General features: G+C 44.7%; 1 protein-coding gene across 1 annotated transcript; it reads right to left on the bottom strand.

Moving 5' to 3' along the window:
- Nucleotides 1-7,557: 7,557 nt before the first annotated feature.
- On the bottom strand, nt 7,558-19,555 carry lrfn5a (leucine rich repeat and fibronectin type III domain containing 5a). Its single transcript, XM_085932489.1, has 8 exons — nt 19,338-19,555; nt 18,290-18,418; nt 18,033-18,213; nt 17,799-17,954; nt 17,463-17,722; nt 16,904-17,371; nt 9,920-10,193; nt 7,558-9,328 (listed from the first exon to the last, which is right to left on the bottom strand). Exons 1-8 carry the CDS (start codon nt 19,532-19,534, stop codon nt 8,456-8,458), a joined length of 2,538 nt encoding a protein of 845 aa, XP_085788615.1. The 5' UTR covers nt 19,535-19,555; the 3' UTR covers nt 7,558-8,455.
- Nucleotides 19,556-24,080: the final 4,525 nt, after the last annotated feature.

A 24,080-nucleotide genomic window follows, 5' to 3' on the forward strand; every position in this document is an offset into this window, starting at 1 on the left:
TTGCAATGTTAACTCACAGTAGCTGGCTTGCAGAGAGAGAGGCCTCTCGTCAACCGTAACTCCCTCGTAGCTCTTCCGTTAAGTTGTAAAAAGACGGACGGTGTGGTGGGGTTGAAGTCAACGGATGAAAGGACAAAAGATTCATACTGTTCATTGTTGAGGCTTGCCTCCAACTCAGATTGGATTTGACAGAAAAAAAAAATTCCGAGCGCTCTGCTCTGCTCTGCTCTGCTCTGCTCTGCTACTTCCGGCGGCGTCCAAACGGAGGATCCCATCTCCTCGTCGATTCGTTTACTCTCCCCTTGAGCCAGACGATGCGATTTCTCTGTCTGTACGCCTGCTGCTAGCTGTCAAGTCCAAGGTGCGAGCGGAAAACTCCCAGGCAGTCTGGATACGGTGTGGACGAGGTCACAAAACACAAATGAGTATGCGTGTACGAGTATAGCGCCGATGTGCTCGCTGTCTCGTTTCACCACCTTTGTGATTTTCATGCGCCGACACTAGATTCCTGTTACGGGAAAGGAGAGATTCGCTTTCAAACGGATAATGCACATTTGACGTCTGAAGGGAGGGCCTCTCGAGGATTCGAGCGACCCCTATCCCTTGGCTGATCCTGCCTCGTTTATTTCAAGCATCACTGAGCAAATTTCCAATGTCTAGCACTTGATCTAACTTTTGTCACTATAGCCTCGCCTTGGGGCGGGCATCCACATTTCTGCACGAAGGATACCATTAAAAAGAAATAAGCACATTTTCTTCCGTGCCAAATCATAGCAAAGGCTGTGACAACATCATTGGCTTCACATCCAAAGCCTGCGGCCTAGTTGTGTACTTCTTGCGGCTTAATTTAACGCTACAACAGACAAACTGGATTTGGTGGCCACTACGTAGGATGTAAAATCACGCGAGTGCCTGGCCCAAAGTTCCGACATAAGTTACCGAGTGGATTGTGGCACAAAGGATTGGAGTCATTACTAGCTCAGTAATTGGCCCAAAGAAAGGAGCAAAGTGACAGTGGAGGTCAGGAGGATGGATGTCTGTGAGGGAAGAAGAATTGAACGCAGGAATAATCTTATAACTGGAAAGATAAATCTGATTGTGTTCAACCTTGTATCTTGCGCTCTATTTGATGACTCTGAATCAAAGCCGGTCTTCCCTTTCAGTTCTGCTTTCCAAATGTGATAGCTCCTCTCATTGTAACAATAATATTTTGCTTACTCATTGTCAATCATGCTGCAGCATCATGCAGCATCATGCAGCATCATGCAGCATCATGCAGCATCATGCAGCATCATGCAGCATCATGCAGCATCATGCAGCATCATGCAGCATCATGCAGCATCATGCAGCATCATGCAGCATCATGCAGTCTCCCACCCTTGGTTGCTGGCTGGCTGGCTGGCTGGCTGGCTAGCTGGCTCTCCCCTCATCTCTCTCTGCATTGCAGTATCTGTGTCAGCCATGGGCAAGAATAGCTGTCTGCTTGCGTCTCTGCGTGTGTGTGTGTGTGTGTTTTGTCTGAGCGTGGGTGTGTGCTGGATGCGGCGGCGGCGGGCTGGCGGCAGGGCAGTCCCTCCTCAGCAGCTGGACTCCAAGTGTAATGCTTCCTCCTTTCAACTTTTTACTTTCATCTGTCTGCTTGCAATTTTGATCTCATTCGTATTTCCCTTTGATCCCATTTCTAGAAACACTGTCATCATGTATACATCAACGTTTCAATGTTATTTCTGCCAAAGGTTTTGCACCCCCAAAGGATTTTGCTGCTAGTGGAAGACCACCTACGTGCGTACATTCCATAGGATTGTATTATTGATTGTCTATTAACAGACAAATGTCACTTTTGCTGACTACTGGAGCCTAACATTGTGCCTTCTTCTCCCCCGGGACCAGCGACGTTTTCCGACTGTGCTCAGTATCTGCCTTAAGGCTGACAAAGCATTTTTTTTTCCCCTCTCTGTTTGTATCCTTTGGCTGTATGATTATTTTTTTTTTTTTTCTCTACGGGCTGAAAAAGGAGCACTAGAGCAGCATCACAAGTGGGCGGTGATCTTTGTCAAAAGGAGCGTTGTCAAAATGTTTACCTACCTCGTATATCGGATTTATATCGCATGGTTTGCTGACAAGACACTGATTTGAAAGCAAAATAGCGCATGAAACGATGTGCGGCGACAACAAATATGACTTCTTTCTGCTGGCATATCTGAAAAAGTCCTTCAACTTACGTTTTGACACCAGGTTTCAGCTGCTGTGAGGCTACAGACCAGCAAATGGATGGCACAATCCAAAGATGGCTCCTGATAGGGACGCTGGCAACAAGGAGAGAGGATTTGTCAACAATTGGATGGATGGATGGATGGATGAACGAATGAATGCTGTTCAATATTGTGGATGCCAGATGTGGACCACAAAAGGACCATCATTCATTCAGGTATGTGGACCAGGTGCAAGTGTGGCCCGTCACTGGGCCGGAGCGCAAATTTAGCTAAATCTGCTATGGGCTCTTTTGACAACTTCTAGCAGTGCCAAAGCTAAAATAGTGGATACGGTCATATGTTTGAACCACCACTGAGGATTTTAAAAGTTGGGGGGGGGATTATGAGTCAATATTTTAGGGTATAAGGTATGGGTTAGAAGCAAGAAGCTATTGTCAAATCTGAGGCTTTTAGTGTGCATAGCTTGATACCCGGAAGAGGTACGTCGTGGTAAAAAAAACAAAAAATTCTAACATGGCAATTTATACTTTGCCATCAAGCCCCAAAGGAGTGAATCAGGGACTTTTAAGCTGAAATGCGTTTGTATCGATTCTAAAGTATGCTGCTGGAGGAGAAGGTCAATAGAGAAGTGACGGACAAGAGGGGCTGGCTCGTATGACAGTGGCTTCCAGTGAGCTGTCATTTAGGCATCTTATGCTTTTGAATCAAATCTGCAAGGGAATGAGCAGGACAGGATGGTGTATAATTATGCAAAGCACACCGGAGCAGCTTGTCATCAGTTGAAGTTCAAACCAGTTAATCATCTTTGTTCCTGCGCCTCCTCTTTGCTGCCTGCCTGCCTGCTCGCTCGCTCGCTCGCTCGCTCACGTTTCATCTGCAAAGGATATTGGGAGGGAGATGAGAAATGATTTGTGCCACTCCTGTGGGGGCTGTTCATGACATGGGCTGGAAGAGCAGTGGTGGCTCACTAACCCACAGATAGAAGTCAAATGGCAAATATTGAAACTTTGTGGCCTCGAAACAAGTTGATGAAATCAAAGTTTGTGAACGGAAATCAATCGATATGCATTGGTATGTGAGTTTATGAATGGTTTGTGTATAAAGGTCATTCAATAAATTGTACATGCTTGTAGAATCAACACTTTACCATCCATTGGAAAGCAAGAAGACTGATTTGACTGTATAATTCACATCATGACTGTCTGATGTTGATTTCCAAAGGTTTTCAGGCATACAGGTTCAGCCCCGCCCGTCACATTCCCTCCACATCACTTTTTCTCCGACCGTCACGTCCGTCTACATCATTCAGAGGTGTGGGCCTGCTGTGTGAGAATGATTAAAAGGGTCAATTGTTCAAATATGCTGCCTCAAAAAGGAAAGTAGCACTTGCCAAGTGTTGCGTGGCAGAGGTTGACACTTGCACTCGCTGCCAAGAGCAGCATGAAAGTGACATTGAATAGTAATTAGACATCTGAAAAGGAGTCTTTGGTTTTAACGATGTCTATAGACGATTGCTGTTTGAATGAATACATTCGTACATATGAAATGATTTGCTGCTCTATTATTAAACTAGGTGAAAAGGTTTGTAAAATTTGGAGACCTTGCACTTTTTGGACTCCTCTCTGTTCAGCATTGACTGACTGAAAGAGCACTGACTCGCCATTTCTTGAAGGCATTCATTCAAACCAACCGACAGTGCCGCCTAGAGGAGTCCAAAAATCTACAACTGTTTCATGTCAAAACATTTGAAGCTTTTTTTTTTTTCCCCCCATCTGGGTCACTACATTGAGAGTGATTGAAGCAATTTTTCATGCAACTCATTTGTGTCAAATCTGACTTTAAGGTTTTTATGAAACACTTTTTTGTTGTATCTGGTATGTGACCGCAATGGAGTGGAGGAGGGTGTGGTGTTTACCTTCAGGGCAACAGCCTTGGGGCAGGAAGGAGCTGGCAGCAGGGAGAATTCACACACAGACAATACGTACACTTTGTCCAACACATCAGTCCTGATTTCTCCTCTCAAAGTACACAATTGGAAGTTTTGAAACATTTCTGCAATTGGGTTGGGCCATTCCATCATCTTCATTTATCACGTCATCTTTTCAATTAGCAATAGAGCATGAAATGAATTCAGCGCCTTGTCGGTCTGGCGCTAGTGTCCTTTTATGGCTCTCATTCTCTTGCTTGCCCGGCCTGGTCTACGCTGCGCTGCGCTACGCTGCGCTGCCCCTTGTTACGATTCCGAGCAGGTCCTGCTAAGTTTCAGGAAATGAGCAGTCACTAAACGAACAGCCAGATTGTTGATGTCCTTCTGGGAGCAGAGGGTGCAGGAGATGAAGTCAAATTCTTTTTTTGAAAGAGAAAGACTACTAGCGCTTGTATGAGCTCCTTGTCCTCCGTCGCACGTCGGTTTAGCACCGAAATCTATCGGTGCAAGTGCGGACGTGTGAAAATCATTCTACGCAACTAGCAAAGGGAGGCAAAAGCTTAGCTATGAACGTCACAATTGTGAGGCAGACCAACGAACCAGTCGCCCGCCGCCTGCTGTAAAGGATTTAAAGGTGGCCATTACATTTCAATTACCGGAGCCACAATTAACCTACTCCCACTCGACAGACTGCAGCGAGTCTGGCCCCTGAATGTATTTTTATTCTACTGCTGCCGGGGTTTTGACACTTTGAATGGAAATAATATCGTTGGCTACCGTATTGAACGGAACCGCTGTTTTTTGGAAATGCATTGAAATGAACATTTTTCTTTCATCTAAGCAGTCGTAGAATACGTCTTTGGGACATGCCGGATTTGATGCCCAATTCTACTTCTTGAAATCATTTCATTTGGTGTGTGTTGGCCTACATTGAAAAAGTCTGGCACTCAACGTTGTATTGTCTTAACAGGATGGTGGTTTCGTCTCCAGCTATGAATTGCGACTCTCCTGACTGTCACAGTGCAGCCAGGGGATTTGCCGTCACTCAGAGCAAGATGAAGGTTTAAGATGATACAGTACGTATTGCTGTCACTTGAACCCCCAATCAAAAGGTTTGTATTCAACTGCTCTTTTGTGATTGCTCTCAATTAAATGTTTACAATATCGTTTCAATGTACGCACGCATGTCGCCAGTGGTCCCCGCACACTTAAATTAAACCTCCCAGCTCTAGCTTTGGGCTGATAGGCCAATTATCGACTGTTGAATCTCGGATTGCTGACCCCTCTCCCCTTGCCCGTTGGATTAGTGAGTCTGCCAATTAGCCTTTGGCTCTAATCCAGATCAAAGTCACATGGGCCTCACAGAGTCACTTGCGATTCAGGCAAATAAGGCAAAAGGTTGGCAGTTTCAAACAGTTGTCATTTAAGTACCTAAATAACAGCATCTTTCTTTTCCACCTCTAAGAAAGCAAGATCCTGAATGGACAGAGAAAAACTGAGGAGGAAAAGAAGAAAGCAATTTTCATCAAGAAGGCCAAAACCAAACTCATCTGGAGCCACCCCATGTTTCGAATGCACATCTGTTCTATCGAGAGATTTCAAGTTTTGTCTGTACGCCTCTGAACACAGCAGATGGAAAGAGAGCTGTGTCCAGGTGGGTACAATTAATTCTACTCATGGAACACGCCGGTCTCAAACCTGTGGCGTGTGGGCTATTTGCGGGCCCGCAGGATGCTATTTGGCAGCCTCCTAATGAGGCCATGTCGAATCAGCATTTTAAATTGCCTGTAGGTGTGAGTGCCCTGTGATTGGCTGGCAAGCAATTCAGGCGGGGGGGGGGGCTGCTGCCCGATGACTGCTGGGATAGGCCCCGGTGGGATACGGATCATGATGATGGCTGGATGGCTGGACGGACGGGCGGATGGACTATTCTGGGGCCAATCAAAAAGCGTTGCAAAAAAGATTAGCAATTACTTTGCAGTTCAAAGAAGATGAAGATGGCAACAGGTGACGCAGAGAAAGGCGAATGTGCGGCATTAGACAAATGAGAAATAGATCCCATCCGTCTGGAGTCAAAGGTATCTGTTCAACAACACAACGGTCGCTCTGACACGTTCATCCACCCTCGCACTTAAGCTGATTTGTTATTGCCGTCTCTCCAGGGTCACTGCTTGTGTTTGATTGGCCACGGCACTATAATTTAGTCATTCCAAGTGGAATGTTGCTATGCCAACAATAGCCAAGGCCAGACGACTAATTGAGGAGAAAAAAAAGAAACGGTGATGAATCATATTGATTTTGATCGCATGTGGCATTTAAGATTTGGTATTATGTTGACGGTGATGAAACGCTGAAAACTGTTTGAAATGATGACTTAAACAGTTGGTATGCGTCTGCGTGCAGGAAAAAAAAATGAAGCACATTACAATGCAGCCATGGCTCCTACCTGTAAATGGCTTATGCTTGCCTCTGTTATGGCAACATAAACCTAGTTCGGATAAATAGTCATGAGCATATAATCCAGATAATAATCATCCTTGATATAATCCCTTAATGGAGCAGTTCTTTTTCTGTGATGATCTACAATGAGAAAAAAATGTGAGCTGATGCACAAATATGCAGTGTCAAGTGACCTTGCGTATACACACACACACACACACACACACACGACTCGCAGTGAAACTGCAAGAAGTTTTGAAAAAGCGCACACGGCATTGACGCAGTGATGGGCGCCACCCGAGCGAGTATAAAGAGGCCTTCGGGCCGTGGCATCATTTGGATATAATAATGTCCGCGGGAGCCTCATCAGCTGACGTTGCAAAATGTGATTGACGTGACAAAAATAGACGGTGCAACTTTCATGATACAAGGTCTGAAAATGAGAGATGAGGTGCTTCTACAAAGCCTCTTACCATTGAGCTTTTAGAGCTAAAGGAAGTCCTAGGAAGGTCAACAGAGAGGATGATTGTATAACCGAGCCATTGAATTATATCAAATGAAAGAAAGGGAACAATTTGTCATCTCAGAGGCCACTTGCGAATGACTCCGCTTGCTTAGGAAATATTCTCTTGATGTCTGCCGGCACCATGAACTGATGGATTTTTGAAAGGAGCATGAAAATCAAGCTAATAGGTGACAAAGCTTCGATTCGTGCCATTGGTTTACATTCGTCGTCTGCAGAAGCAGAAAGACGCAAAGGATATGATATTTTAGACTGGCAGGTCCCATTTCAAAGGCAATGCTTGAATCTTTTATTGAGGTCATCATTTTTCTTGCTGTTGTTGCAGCCCAATATGTTCCATCCTTTTTCACGCCCAGTGAAATGTGCGGTCACGTTGCCCGCCTTGAGTACAAGCGTGTTGCTTTTGTTCAAGGCTGTGGTCAGAGCGCAGAGTTTATCCACGGAGGAATGACCCAATGAGTGGGAGAGAAACTTTTGTCTAAAATTTAATTCGGAGTTCTTGCAAAAAACATTTTTGTGTACTGCAGTGACACAGAAAGTTACTTTGTTCCAACCATGACACCCAAAGTTTTAAATTCAACCTTTTTTTTTTTTTTTTAATTTTATTTTACACAACATAACAACACAGTACATGTTGTCTTTTTCTGTACATGAGCTTTCCGGTAACATGTGACCAACCCAGGCTGAAGTAAACCAACGTCAGCGAAAAGCTTTTTTTTTTTTTTTTTTTGGGGGGGGGGGGTCACATTTTTTCCCTTTAAAAAATATCAATTTCATAAGAGGTCCATAAAGTTTCCATTTGATATTCAGTCTATTTGCCAAGAACCACAAGGCTGTGTCTTGGTTTGTCCGAGAGCTACTTCCGCTTGGAGTACGTTTGTGCAAAAGAAGGCACCGACTGCTATCTCTTGCCACGGCGTGGTCACACACACGCGCTGTCGACTCTAGAAAGATGGACATTTATCTGAATTCTCTTTTTGTTTTTCTTCCCAGATCAAGTGCTAATGATGTGGTGAGCCCATTGACGTTTGTGCTATCAAGTGGAACCGACAGGACAAGTCGAGGACGCAACGAGACAAGGCGAGGCGAGATCTCCACTCGCTCAAGGATAGACTTGGAAACAAAGGTGTCAAAAAATGCTTGTGAAACAGACCTAAAAAAGCCTTCAGAAGAAGACAATTTGTCACCCAGAAATAAACTCATCCTTGTCCAAGCTCAGACACAAAAGTGAACACAAATATTGATGTCACAGGCTCACTTTAGCTTCCGGTCGCCCACACAGACGCACGCCACGCCACGCCACGCCACGCCACACCCAAAATAACAATAGCTAACGTGTTGTCTGGTTCAAATTTAAACCGTGCTTTCCAAGATCCAGTCCGAATCACAGCGCCCTCTATCAAAGTCTCCCTCCCTATCTTTGGAGAAGAGCATCCCACTCATGGATTGACTCCTTTTGTCCCGCACCATGCGTCCTAATTTTGGCGCGCTCCCTCGATTGTACGCGAGAGTCTTTGAGCCCCCTTCGCTGAGGGAATATCTCCTCCTCGCCCTGCTCCTGCCTCCCTCCTCCACGGGGAGAGTCTGGTACTTGGCAGTGGAAGAGGTGCGGGCGCCAGGAGCTCGGCGCAGAATGGGCGTTTCCCCATAGCGGACGGAGGGAAGTGGACTGAGCTTGCCAACGGGAGGAGGCGGCGGCGGCGGCGGCGGCGCCGGCTGCCGCCCTTGGTTAAGTGAGGTGGAATTGTTGCGGTTGGTGTTGAGCGTATCTAGAGGAGCGGAAGAGGCGGTCGAGGCAGAAGCGGAAGGAGCGCGAGGGCACGCGCTCGGGAGGTTCTCCGGGGCGGCTGAGGTGTTTGAGCAGGCCGAGCCCGCTTTACCCGGAGCGGGCTTGCGCTTTGGCCTGCCGAGCGAGCTGGCGAGGCCGGCTCCAGCTCTCTCCTCGCCCACTTGGACTTGTTCTTCAGCGCCGAGTGTTGTCCAATGCTGGCTGAGAACAGATGTGTCCGTGGAGCAGTCGGGCAGGGACGAATTGGATGAAAGCGTGGTGGCGGCGGCGTCCTTCCCTCCACTCTTCTTCTTTGAGCCTCCTGACAGGTCCTCCAATCCAATGGAGGCGTGCTTGGAGTTACTGGGGGTCACGCTGCACCTTTGCCCGTTTGTCTGAGAGTGAACGTTGGTCATGGACATTGACATGCCTTTAACGCCATCTCCTGGGTTGCACACCTGCGGGTCATGAAATACGTTGGCAGTGAGTCACGCCTCTTTGGCGTTTTCATGCGCAGCGCGTGTCTCAGGAATCTGGATGGATGGATGGATGGATGGAAAAATACCCGTCGATAGAGAGGCATTCAAAACAAAAAGGCCACGAATAAAGATCCTCTCAGAGGGCCAATGAATCACTTGCAATCAATTCCACTTGTAACAAAAACGCCATTTCAGGGTAATGCCAAATGCAGAGCAACCAGTCTCGCACTCAAATTTACAGCCGTTAAAAGTCATGCGCTTTTCCCAAATCAAAACCCTCCCAAAAGGCAGACGTTTTACAAGCGAGGCTCTCTACTTTCTTTGCAGTCTATTAAAAGTGCAGCCAGAAGCTGCTGCTGCTGCCGCCGCCGCTCATAGTTAGAATAGACGACAAACAAACTCTTTGCGGCCTTGGTTACCCATCAAAGTAAGCCACGCGCTTCCATTCCATGAGAAACTTGCTGGAATCATTATTGTCTGTCTCTGTGAATAGTGATATTTCTGGAAGTATTACAGGGGGAACGAGCGTAACAAACGTGAATGCGTTCAAAGAAACAGATGGCGACCCACCTTGTATCGTATCATCAAGATGATGATGAAAATGAGCACAGAAGCCACTATAATCCCTCCGATGATGATGATCATAGTCCCGCCGAGGAATTGGGATTGCATAAAATGGCATCTCATATACTCGGACTCGGTGGTGAACTGCACGCATCCTACCACGCGGGTGGCCGTCAGGGAGGTGATGATGTCGTCGTAGATGGCCAGCACGCATAGATCGTACTGGCTTCCTGCTGCCAGGTTGTTGACCAGGAAGCTCTTACTCGATGGAGGGATCATTCTAGGGAAGACGACAATCGGCGCATCTCATTTCATGTTACAGGCAGATCTCAAGAAAAAGCATTCATCGTGACGCAGTGCAGTGGGCAACATTTTAAGTTCATGATCACACACTTGTTCACGTGGGAATTTGCCCATTGGTCCTTCGGTTTCTTGAAAATGGATGGTCAGCATTTAAATGCTAATGAAATTCCTCATTAAAACGTGAAGTGAGGAAGGGCCAGTTGGCACTTCTTGGCCTTTTGCGCATCGACCCAGCAAAAGGTTGCCTTGCTCACGTTAAGTACCTATCTGTTTTAGAGTTAAGTGAAGGTGAGATGGCATGTTAAGGTTTAGTGCTTTGGGAATGTACGCGTAGGTCGGTAGAGTGCCCTCTGTGGAATAACACCACATGGATACGTATATGAGCGTGTGCCTCTCCGTGACCAATCGCTGCGAGCCCATGAATACTAAAAGGGACATGGAAACACTGAGCTGACCACGGCTGCTCTCCTCTGTGCTCTCCACGGTTTCCTCCCTCCCTCCCTCCCTCTTTCTCTCTCTGCAGTTTAGCGACAAGCTATTAATTCCCATATCTGTGCCGTTGGGTCGCTCGCACACCGATGCCCACAAACAGAGACGTCTATTTACTAGCTAATTAAATGATGGTGTATGGCATATGCCTGTGCATGTGCACACACACAAAGTCATAGATTTGAATGCTCTTAAGGATATGATGTCATTTTCCATCATGTGCACTGAAGCTTGATTTTTTTTTTTTTTTAAAAGTGAAATGGATATTGAAATATCTGTCAATACAATTTTTTCTTGAAATTGTTCAGCTCTTACACACATATATGAAAGTATCTAGTATGTAAAGCTAATGGCTGATGACACATGTGAAGTTTGCATTTTGTATTATGATACATTACAATGAATTGATAGATACTATTTTGTATTATTGCTGAATAAATGACACTCGCAGCATAATTCCGGAACAAAGATTCACAGCAGTATGGCCTGCTATTATTGCACGATGCCTCACTCTCATTTTTTTTTTTCAAATTCAACAATACCTCTAAATAATGGAGGATCACTTAATGTTTCCTCTCAAAGCATCGAGTGTGTTCTGCACTCTCTGCGCGTCTCACATATTTGTCATCGTCTGGCCTTAGCTCTGCATTTAAGAGTAAAAAATGAGCTGTACATGCATTTTCAAAATGGGAGAAAAGCTATTGATAATTGAGATGAATACCTTGAATGTTCCTGTGTCCATGTTGAGCAATTGTACAGCCCTAATGTGACCACTTCTAGCTCGAGCAGTTTAAGGGCTTGACGGAGAGCTATTCCGTGCACAGGCACACACGAGCTTCAAAACCACTAAGTGAGAAATAAGTCAGCGATAACGAGCAAAGCAAAAATACCTACAATGATAGACCAGCACAAAATGTCAATTCATATTTCAATTTTGAGACATACAAGTCAATTTTGCTTTAAACGCAGCTGGGTATTTATTTATTTATTGATTTTTTTAACCTCTAAAACATTGAATGTGATGCAGTCAGAAAGTTTTTTTTTTTTTTTTTATAACTGCTCCAACCTACAGCAAGCATAAACTCATTTTGCTATTTGAATAAGAAAGGCAGTGCTAATCTGTGAATTCACTTTACAGGCTCTTTAAATGTTCAGACGTGGTAATGGGTCGCGGTCCACTGACTGCCATTCTACAGTTGGCTCGCACCGACTTCAGCTAATATATTCTCACGCAAATACCTACCTTGAATACACAATTGATCTTTCAAAGTGAAAGAATGACAACTTCATCTCGGTCATTGTGAGCAATTTCTTTGTGCCCGACCGAACTGAATGCTGCTGCCAACATTTGACACTCAGCAGTGGGCAAATGATTGACTTGGCTGAGGCTATTACACTAATCTATCTGCTCTGCCAAGCCCTGGGGCTTAGGGTGCCTGTGTGTCAAACATGTTAGTGCGTATTGTACTTTCATGACATTATTTCCATTACATGCAGGGTATGAACAAGAGTTCACGCTGCACTACTGAAATGCGTTGTGTCCATGTAGTATGTATGTGAAGCTCAAATATGTGTGTGTGTGTGTGTGTGTGTGTGTGTGTGTGTCTTTTTCCAACGTTCGTCACCGATACACAGCTCTTATGTAGGAACGGTGTGTTTGTGTGTGCGTGCGTGCGTTTATCACCTAAGCTTCCCTCACTCCAGTACGGACAAAGCCAGGAGGGCGGTGCAATCTCCATAAGCCACTTTCAGCTTTTTGTCTCAAGACCAACGCCTTCATCCATGCACACATTGGTAAACTATGAAAGCAGATTGCTTCGTTTCAGACCATTTGATATGATTAATTATTGGACACGAAACTTCGGGCCACAGCCGCGCGTGATTCTTCGAGCATTGGTGCCCACGATTGAGGGTTAGGGCCTCCGGCGACGGGATGGATAAGGGGCAACGGCTGGCCGGCTGGCCATTAACTCACTATATGTGACACTATACGTGTCTGATTATTTCTGGAGTTTTCGATGTAAAATGCATTGCTATGGGCTAGCTCAGTAGCTGTAAATGGACTTGTTTTGTCGCATCGGAACTGAGATTTCTTTTCTGGAAGTGAAACCAATTTGTAAATGTCAAAAAAAAGAGCAATCATCTGTGATTTTCATACAATAACGGGCATGCAAAGCATTCACGAAGCGAGCGCAATTTGCTAACGAGCCAAATAGAATTGATGGATAGAAAGAGAAGCTATTTTAAGCTGAATTTGAATACAGCAATTCACGGTGGTTAAATTACGACAGCATTACTGTTAATCACAAAGCTAATGCGGTTTACCTGCCAGATGGCACAATGCCGCCACGCTCCTAGATTTAAGTCTCACATGGAGACGGAAAACACCTTGCTTCTTATCTCTGTCCCACCATGCATAATGCCCCCAATAACAAAATTCATGGGTAACAAGCACCTACACAGCTTGTAGTCAGAGGTGGAAGTCAAATCCTGCAGCCACCCAAGAAATCCCCACTTCCCATTTCTTTCCACTGAAAAGAAAACATTGAGTTTTGGCAATACGTAGAGTCAAAGTTCAAGCGAATTGAAGGCTTGAAACAAAAGTACCCATTGCAGAAAACGATCATGTTCAATTTGGGTCTGTCCATCTGAATCAGACTGAGAAAATATGACAAACATTGCCAGTCTTCATTCACCAGAAATAGAGAGAAAAAGGTTGCGGAACTTGCTGGAAGAACAGCACAGCACATAGAAGTTGACTTTCCGGGACAAATTTCGTGCAGAGCACAAAAATCCAGCCAGCGAGCGAGCGAGCGTGCATTTACGTATATGCCGCAGGGCAGCCTGTTGCAAGATAATCCCGCCCTCCCTCCCTCCCTGTCTTTATTTATTATGCATTTAATATGAGACTTGGGTCTGGGGTTGCGGATAAAATACTTGAGCTACAAAAAACAAGTAGGCAAAAGCACCACTAAATCAAGGTGTTTGGTTACACTTCTTCCCATCAGCATCACGAGCATGCCGTCCGTGTTGTGTGCTGACAGACACAGTCTACCTGCACCCACAGGCTAAATGATGCCCTCCGGCACCCAGCCGCCACTTGTGAATATTTCATCATCTTAGACCTGTGGACAGCGTGCATTTTTCATCCACGGCCAGCTCACCGGGAAAAGCTCCGTATTGGCTGAGCGTAGCGGGATCACCTGAGCAAGTGATGAGCTTTTGACGGAATGAATTTTGCAAAGGTGCTGCTTCTTCAGCAAGTTCATCATAGCTGCAAACGTCTGATAGCAGAGATAATTGCCGAGTAGGACGTTGAAAGGGACGCGCAAAGAATGGAGAGGATGGGCTTACAGGCCCATTGGTTGGCAAGCTCTTCTGATCAGCTTCGTTCTTCCAGTTAAGCCGAGTCATCTGCATCACTCTTTAATGCTGCGGTTGGATTCCCCCTGTCTGCATTGTCAGTCCTTTGCACATTGATACATTGATTGTGCTCACTGGTTTTTCTTCCGACCTTTTGCTACCGACTTGTGTCTTTGGGCTTGGTTTGCTTTCTGGAAATTTGCTATCGACAACAATATCAGCTATATTGACTGGTAATTTGAAAAAAAACAACAACATACAGACCTACACTAGAAACAGTGTGTCTTGTTATTTCATTATTATTATTGGAATTTCTTCTTTCCTTTCTTTGATATTGTTTGAAAATAAAGTTCATTCGTTCTTTCATTCAATAAGCCCCGGGGTATTTAGGATAGCAAAAGCAATGCTATAATTGCTACAATTTTGTCCTTGTGTGGGCCCAAGATGTGTTTTACTACTTTTAGCTGAGCTGGGTATTACACTGCAGGAGTAATTGATTAAGATTAAATAGCTCCACGGGGGAAAGTGGGGAGGAGGTAGGGACACAATGTATTTTAAGAACATCCATACACAGCTTGCTGAACATTTGGAAGAACTGTACTGTGCGTCGGGTATTTTGTTGACCCTTTATCCTACGTTGAGCTGTATTTAGTCCTCAGTTATCGGGCGGGTCCCGTTATGCTACCTGGACCTCAGCTATGACGGCAGCAACTATGTATGTTCTTTGCTACCCATTCGTTCTTGTCGTTTCGCAGCGCACATCTATAGATGGAAAACTGAACCCGAACGTTAATTGCACGATTACGCAGTCAGGAGTTCTGTATGAAAATAGTCTTGAAAGAATAACGTACATTGGACCTTTGCAGTAGCAGTAGTAGCAAGTGAAGAGAAATACAATACGTTCAGCAGGACATTTTGGAACAGTAAGCAGCCACTGGAGTATGTTGAATGAGCTTTTCCGGTTGCGATCAATACGCAATCAAGAATTCTGAATATTACATTACAGATACGGAGTGTATCGCACAAGGTCACCATAATTGCGTGTGTGTGTGCGGGGTGGGGTGGGGTGGAGCGATACTTTCTCCATTTTAGGTCTCGGACTTTTCTTGAAGAAAAAAAGATTTGAATACAAATATTGATGATAAACTCAAAATATTTTGTCTTCATCTGTGTGCAGGATAGAAGAGACTATTTCCTTTTTTCACACCTACAGCTTTTCCCTTTTAAGCTCTCTTGTCATCTTATGCCCTCCGTCCCGTTTGTCTCCGCTCTGTGTTTAATGAGAAGGCAAAATCAATGGCCTTGACTCTTTGTTTTGCCAAGTGTGCTGTTAAAAGAGAATCATTCAGTTTTCTGAAGAAAGCACAAAGTAAAAGAGAGAGTCGCATGCGGAAAAGACTTCCGTTTTTCATGCTGACAGGAGCCTTGTAAAAGACAAGTGTCCGTCCATTCATTTGAAGCCTGATTTCAAGTCAGCTCTCTCAGTTTGGAATCGGATCCACTGGTGTACTACGAGGTTACGCTCGTCACATTTGGGCGGAAAGATGGCTCGCCGCAACAATGGTTCTTGTAAAGCTCAAATCTTTTTCTTTCACTGCCTAAAGTGGACGTACTTGGGATGACGAGCAGCCACGTAGGGCCTTGAAATTTACACCACATAACATATCATACTAATTCATTTCCAAGGTGGATTGCCAAAATTATGCAAAGCTATCCACTCAGCAACAAGTGGTGATGGCGAAAATGACAGACATGACTCACTTAAGGCAGACGTGATAAAAAAAACGTTTTTTAAAAACGGACGCTGTGAGAATTTCACCGTCATCGCTTCAATTGTTATATTTAACTTCCCGTCGCAGAAATATCTACCGTATTATGCAGAAACGTACACAGATGTTGCTATGCTTAAAAAAAGACTTTCCATGTAAATAACACTGTCACTGATATCAGCCTATTGTGAATGCGCTCCCGTTTCATAGATGAAGTATGGATAGGGATTAGCGTCGCCGTGAAAGGAAGATAATACCGTCACGCCTCCTGACGAATGCTCTTTGTGGACAATAAATCCATCCTAGCATGCGAGAAAGCGTAAACATTTTGCTCAAATAGCAATCATTCCCAGAGAGCTTGACGTAATATCTGTAATCCTGAGAAAACAACACGTGCCACAAGAGAACAAACGTCTTCCCTGTCAAAAGCTATCTCAGGGTCTTCCAATTGAGGTCACTTTGCTTGATGAATGTTTTTCTCCATGTCTGTCAAAACTCTGCCTGTCTGATTGTGGAGCCACAAGTCAAATAGTATTCACATGCTATTTGGAAGCCAATGGAAATGGGGAGGAAGTCAAAGTGAGTCTGAATATTGGCTAGTTGGGAACATGGATATAAACCGGAAGTCACAGTATCTACGTATGTACCTAGCCTGAATATTGTAGTCATTATGAAAAGGTTGATCTTTGATTCCCTTGTTTCCAACGTTTGTGGTTACTCTTTTCATTATCATGCAGTATTTAATTACCCTCGAGTTATCTGTTCTTGTCCAAACCTAAATGATGCCCAATATCATCTTTGGTTATTAAATGTGCACGTAGTAATGTGATGTATACAGCTCAGGTGTGTCATCCTCCACCTTGCCAGTGCCCAGATCTTTTGGTATTTGTCTTCATTGTCTAATCGGTCGAACGTCATTGTGTGTGGGGAGATGAAAAATGACGATGAATATGACCGATTCCTTATTATGATAAATAGGAATTCCTCCTCGTCATTCTGAATACGAACGATTGGGTCAGGATTTAGGGCTATACAAATAAACTTGACTTGACTTGACTTGACTTACCGATACACAAGTGAATCATCTTGGCTCCCATTGTATTGGATCTGGAACATCCGGATGCCTGGAATATTCCTCTGGAAGTTAAACTTGATCAGCGCCGTTGACGACGTGGCCTCGGCGCTCACCACCCTCTTTTCTACTCCGCCCCTCACGTCGCCCGTCACATTGCTTCCATTGCTTCCACTACGGGTAGATGTGGAAATGTCAGACGATCCTGGGTCAGGCTCCTGAATGTTGTTGGTGTTGTTGGTGATGTGCGGGAGTTTGATGATGACCAAGTCTACAGTTTGGTGAGCTTCGCCAGCAGGGTTGGAGGAGATGCAGGTAAACGAGCCCGTGTCTTTTACGGTACTGATGAGTATGTCCAGACTTCCGTTGACGTAGACCAGCGTTCTGGAGGAGTTTGAGACGAGTTTGCCATCGGGAGATATCCAATGTATGGCTGGCTCTGGGTCACCTCTGGCCTTACATCTGTTGACGGGTCCAAACGTCATCAAAGCAAATTCTTGACGCTTAAAAAGATGAAACCATTTATAGTACAATGACGGTTAGCGTTGGATACCTGAGTGACACTCTCTGTCCTTCGAGGACCCTCATCTCATGGGAGTATCGCGTTATGAGCGGGGGTTCGCACAGAAACTCTTCCTCGGGAATGGACCAAAAGTATCGGCCAGAGAGGTGCTGAGGTGAGGCGCACGTCTCCAAGTCGTCCTCTCGATTAAGCCTTCGCAGCCAAAGTAGCTCACAGTTGCAATGCAGCGGGTTTCCACCAAATGATAGTGCAAAGGTTGAGGAGCTCAGGATCCCAGAGGTGGCCAAAACCTTGAGAAGAAAACACCTTGCAATCCACTAACACTTGCGCATTTGCAATTCACGCAGAAAACCTTGATTGACCTACCTGTGCTCGTTGAAAGAGAGGGTCAGGTGGGAGCTTTTGCAGTTTATTTGAGGTGACATCAAGCCGGTTGAGTTTCTGTAGCAATGAAAATGTCCCCTCTGGGATAAAGTCGAACATGTTGTGGTCCAAACTCAGTGTGTGAAGGCTTGTCATTTTCTGGTGGAGGGACACAGCCAAAGCATTTCATCATTTCTCATGACACACAAATGGTACTTAGAGGAGAGAGACTCGTACCTGAATGGCCTCCCATGGAATGGAATCAAGGTTATTATAACTGAGATCCAACTCTTCCAGTGCCAGCAGGTCATTAAACGCTCCCTGGTGGATCAGTACCAGCTGGTTGTTGTTCAGAATCAGGTGGTGGAGCTTGGACATGCCACTGAACGTGTCGTTGCCTATCCTTGTCAGCCGATTACTGTTTTATAATCACGGCCGTTAGCAAGTTTCCAGGCCGCAGCGCTCGAGGACAAGGAGTTAAGGTCAGGTTTTACCTGTTGAGATGCAGAGCTCGGAGGTTCTCCAGATCAGTAAAGGCATTAGGTGAGATGTAGGAGATGGTATTTCGGGATAACGTCAGGTCCACAAGCCGCGTCATGTTTGCAAAGTCTTTCCTCTTTACACTGAGACAGAAAGATGCAGCGTTAAGGGATAGACTTTGACCATCATGACTTGACCCTTATTGGCAAAATGGCAAATTCAATTGTAGATCTATCTGTAGAGCTCTTAGTGAAGAAGCATCTGGTGAAAATAGGTCATTGACTTCAACAGGCGGGATCTTCTCTGTACTCCATTTTTCATTCTGTACGGCCGAGCGAGAATGGCTCTGCAAAATCTACAAGTCTGAATTAAACGACTGCTTCGCGGCCAAATAACTCTTCTTTTACGTACGCACTCTAATATAATCCAAATCGATAGGTTGACTCCGTTGGAAGCACTCTGCAGAAAATAGTACGCTTGACGATGATGCCCTGTCCATAAAAGCAGCATCTTACATATTTTTTGAAGTCACAACTTTGTTCACATTGACTGAATTCCTCGAACAAGTCGTACGCCAAAGCAAAAATGCATGCAAACGACAGTAAATAATCATGAATACACAACATGCGTTTGAAACTTCTTGGGCTTTTATGAACTGACTTTGTACTTCATTTGCTTGAATAGAAGGACTTTCTTCTTTTTTCTCTTCACGCTCATCGTTGGAAAAGTGGAATGCCTCCCCTCCCCGAGGAATTGAATGTGGTTCATCATTCCAGTTGATCCTTTTAGCTTTGCTTTGAGCCTAATGAGATTTTTTTTTGTCCATCAACTTCTCTAAATCTAAGGTCAGAATAATTGCCAATTAGCCCAATGTTTTGTCTCCAGCATACTTTGACTTCAAATGCTACGGTCAAGTTAAAAATGTCGACAAAACTCATACTAAAGTCACTGGATAACAAATGGACATGTGTTCAGATGAGACACATTTCACTTATAATTCCATATTTGGTGTCAATCTCATTTGAGGTTTCAACAGTAAATTCGAAGTCCCGCAACACTTACCTGGTGACAAAGTTGTCGGCCAGCCTCAGTTCCACCGTATGCTTGTCGATGTTTGGCGGAACAAATAGTAGGCCTTTCTTGGCACAGAGTGTGGCCAGGTTGGGCGACAGGATCTGACAAACGCAACGCTTTGGGCAGATCTGTGCACGAACCGCCAAGGCCACCGCCAGCATCACAAACAGTAAAAGCCTCTCCATGGTCCCTGCCTGGCAACTGGACACCTGAACAATCAAAGTGACAGAGACATACATATATATATATATGACTTATGGCACATGAAATGTAGTGTACTTTCAGACTTAGTCACAATATTATAGTTCTATTGTAGAAAGATGCAGTCTTGCAGCATTATGACAACCAAATGGGATTCAATACAAGAACATTATCCCCCCTTCCCCCCCCAAAAAAAGCCCTTTACAAAGACCACATGACGCACACATCTGCCAAGCTTGTAGTTTATCAGCACAGGCTAACGGAGAGAATGGGAGCGAAGCCAGTGAAAACCTACTCATTAATGACAACCTTGAGCACAGTTCGAAGGACATGGCGGAACTAGGATTAAAGGGGTCACAGTGCAAAGGCACAGGCACAGGCACATGTGCTTGCACGTCACAACAAAGCCTCAAATAGGCATTCAGTCCAGTCGGAATCCCACAATGAGGCTACTCTTTCAGTTCAGCTCTTTAAGTATGGACATTTTGAAAACATATTTGGATTCATTGATTCAGGTTGTATATTTGACCCAATAAAAAAAAAGAAAGACCTGGTGAATGCCACATTCAGAAGCGCACACACACAATTACTGCCTAAATTAGCGACTGCCAGAGTGAGACCCAAAAAAAACACTTGAAAATGGAGAAAAGCGTAAATGAGACAGAAATGGACCTTTGGAATTTCACGTTATAACGAGCGTCAAAAAGAAATCGTCCGCTAAAGCTGCAAGCGAGACTTGGAATAAGTAGCTTCAATCGATGGGTACAACGCTGTAAAATGCTATTTATTTCTCTTTTTACTTGAAAGAGTAAAAGACTGCATTACATGGAGTGCCTTCTAACGCACTTGCAAGTACACAGAGAACAGGCTCATGACCCTTCTGACACCCAAAAAAGATGGGAGCTCATTAAACGCACCCAGCAACGGCTTTAATGAGAGCGAACAAGTAAGCGAGAAGGAGAAATGGAAAGTAAACTAGAGAAAAAAAGGAGAGATCAGACAGCCCCCGAATTCAAATGAGCGCTCAAGTGTGAAGAGAGAAGAATTGCATGAAGACCAAAGCAGGTAGAGTGGGCGACACCCGTGTTGTACGCTTCTGCTACCTTGTAATCCATCAACTAGAATACGTAGCAGAGCCAGCATGGGCAATAAAGCATTGGCAGCAATCGAAGGGCTCTGTCTGTCACACGCGCACACATATCGTACAAAATATGACTGGGATCAAACGGAATTGTGAATTAACCGAAGGGATTATATATATGGAAGAGATTGTTTGGGGTGTTTGGAGTGGGGCAGAAAATAGGATTTGGCTTGGTGCAGGCGGCCTCATGCACTTCTTTCCTTCATTCTCCAAGCAAGTCTGTTTTACTCTTGGCTTGATGACCGATGGCAGCACAAATGGATTCTCCACAAGCGCCACATGCTGAAACTGATCTTAGTCTGCATTTAAATCCCATCGCGGGGGGTGGGGTGGGAAAAATCTCATTGGGATAACAGAGAGACTTGGCAGCGAAAAATGGCCGTTTGGAAGTGCCTGTGCAATCCAAATCTTTTGATACTCTCTAAACCCCTGACTGGAGATTTTTGGAGACTTTACATGCTGCAACAATAACAATAAATCGTATTTGAAAATGTCAAAGCAAACCGCTCATGTTCAGTACTGTAGCTTACTTAATGGAATTCAAACATGTCACCTGAGGCGTCGCGGGTCACAATAAGCAAAAGACAACGTAGTTCAATAAGATGGATGGAGTTAAGGATTTACTGTAAGGGAATGAAGATAATTGCATTTCAACTTTGCCAACAACAAGTCTGATCCAATAACTTACGTGAACACAACACAGTGCGCGGTGCCAAGTACTTGCGCTAAAGTGGATCTACAGAGCTGACAAAACACTCCCTCGAACACTAGCAGAGTGCCATGCTTGTTTTGGAGGGTACCATTATGTTTGTCCATTTTTTGGGGTCAAGTCATCCACACTGTCGTCATACACTGGATGCTCACAAGCCGTCCGTGAGGACGAGGAGGAGTTCAGCAAGGTAGCGAAGGCAACTTCCTTCCTGTTCCTTTGTTTCCACTCACTGCCTTTATTTTCCCGTCTCTGCTCGAACACACCTTACAGTGACAGCAGGGGTCGACAGCTGCTTAAATGCATCCCAATTAGTCTTCATTTAATTACTGGGCTTACATGAGGAGCGACACACAATCAGACACCAATGCAAATCTACATAGCGTCTGCACACGCATTGCATCGTATGTCCACATCCAAGGGCTACTCAATTCTTGGTCTTGGATCCACTTTGAAACACACTTAAAAGTACGCATTTGGTGGAAATGCAGAAGTAATTGAGCCAGTAAAACAGGAAGCATCAAAAAAAAGGCCTGCAATTGTACACCGCTGGCCGTAATGTGATACTTAAAGTGCTTCCTAGACTATTCATTTTTTATTGATTGTAGTGTAAGAGTTATTTGATGACATTTCATTGAAAAGATCCTAACTTTTCATGTTCCAAGTACAAAAATGATGAAGAAGCAAATTACGCAGCAGATATGATGATGACGCAAGCAAAACAAAAGACAATTTCATCATAGAAAGTGTGGAGGTAATGTTTTGATGCTTAACGCTCAGTTCATGCCATGAATGTGATATCCAAATATTTCGCAGTGCACCCTGTGAGCAGCTGGCAAACAGTCAGCTGCGATATGAAACGTTAGAAAATGAGAAAAAACATCTTCTCTCTGTGACTATTTGAACGCAACTCCGTTCTTGGGGCTCTTCAAGGCATACCACGTCTGGTTGCAAACGGAGAAGAACGCAAATGACTCAAAGGTGAATAACACGCTGCACTTAACGCACGCCAAGGACATCTCCATCAAATATTACAAGTCGCTGAATTAAAACTCGGAATGATACAAAAGTAAAAGAAAAACATTTGTAGCGCCCCGTGAGGCACTCCCAATCTTGCCAGCGATCCATCCGCTTGGCTTCCTGCTCAATAGCGCTAAGATAAAGGAAGACAAAAAGACAAGTGCTTCATCTGGCAGAAAAAGGCATCCACATGCTTTGCTGGCTGCTTACGGATCGGACGCCGAAACGTGCCATTCGCTCCACGGCGCTTGTATCTGCAAAGTTAAGCCGAGCGTTGAACATAGGCATGTCAACATATGGAATGAGCGGGCCGGATTCACCTCCTTCCGGCCCCAGTGGCTGATCTGGGCTCATTTGCACCGGCTTGACTCACTTTAACGTTACAAACGCTGCATACGGATGTTTATATGAAAGCACAAAAGAAATCCAAATCCAAAAGCTTCATTGAACCAAAATGCGTTGTGGAAAGCAAGAAGAGCAAGAGGGATTTTCAATGGTGGAAAGAGAGGAGGAGAACGACACAACGTGGTGGGAGTATGACAAACACTTTCTTTCCATCATCCTCATCATCCGGGAGGCATGAGGAGGCTTCATGCTTACTTACATAAGAACGCAGGCACAAAGCCCATTGCGCGTATGCACATTTACTACTACACACTTTCTTTGTCTTGCTGCATTGAATAGCAAGGTACAACATATTATGAGGTTAGGGTGTAATTACACATTCCTTACACATGCCGTGGGGAAATTAGAAAGCGTGGGAGCATTCATCTGCAATCTCATTTCCTATTGTGCTGCATGGGTGCCTCTGACAGCCCTTCAAGTGACCGTGTGAGCAATTAACACCACACACATCTGAAACAATATTTTGACAATAGCGCAAGAATAGTTTGCCATATTTGCCACTTAGGTCCTTAAACATCAGCGGCCTTTGCTTTCTTTTCTAAGACTGAAGCTAATTTGACTTTTCTGGCAATTGTTTTGCTGCAGTAGGATGAGTGGCTGTTTCTTCATATCAGAGCGCGCACACACTGAACTTATGTTTTTCGGACTGTCGCAGATACTTCCATTTAGCCGCTCATGGATCCGGGTAACGGTCACCATCCTCATTCATCTTGGAATTTACATGCAGCAGACTTAGCGAAGACAAAGGCCGCCCATTTTTGGAATGTGGAAGGCACCCAGGCACGGGGAGAACATGCAAACTCTGGCGCCGGAATCCAACCCTCGCTCTTGTCTATTCTTTGTGTGTGAAGAAATTGACAATAAAGCTGACTTTGACTGCACCTCTGCACTGCGAGGCAAAAATAGCATTTAGAGAACAGCTTGCATAACAAGTTTGTGTTATTTAACTGAAAAGCAGTGTTATGACAAACCTTGAAAAAGAGAGGACATGACTGTCTTCAATTATAAATGAGCATTTAAGGGCCCAAGAGCCTCCTCCATTGCACTCCACTGCTTTTTGTGTCTTGGACCCGGTTGATATCAATGCATAAATAAAGAGCTTTCTTTTCCTCCCCTACGAGCTTAGCCGCAGGGTAGGTATACTTCAGCCACGGTCATTCTTTGAAACAGATGATTGCAAGTGTTGGTCCACAGCCAGCCTGGGGGGGGGTTGACTGGCTTAAAAAAAGACCTTGTCATATTTATTGCCCACCAA

The sequence above is a fragment of the Syngnathus leptorhynchus genome, chromosome 15, assembly GCF_054491065.1.
Source record: "Syngnathus leptorhynchus isolate UIUO chromosome 15, UIUO_Slep, whole genome shotgun sequence".
Taxonomy (NCBI): domain Eukaryota; kingdom Metazoa; phylum Chordata; class Actinopteri; order Syngnathiformes; family Syngnathidae; genus Syngnathus; species Syngnathus leptorhynchus.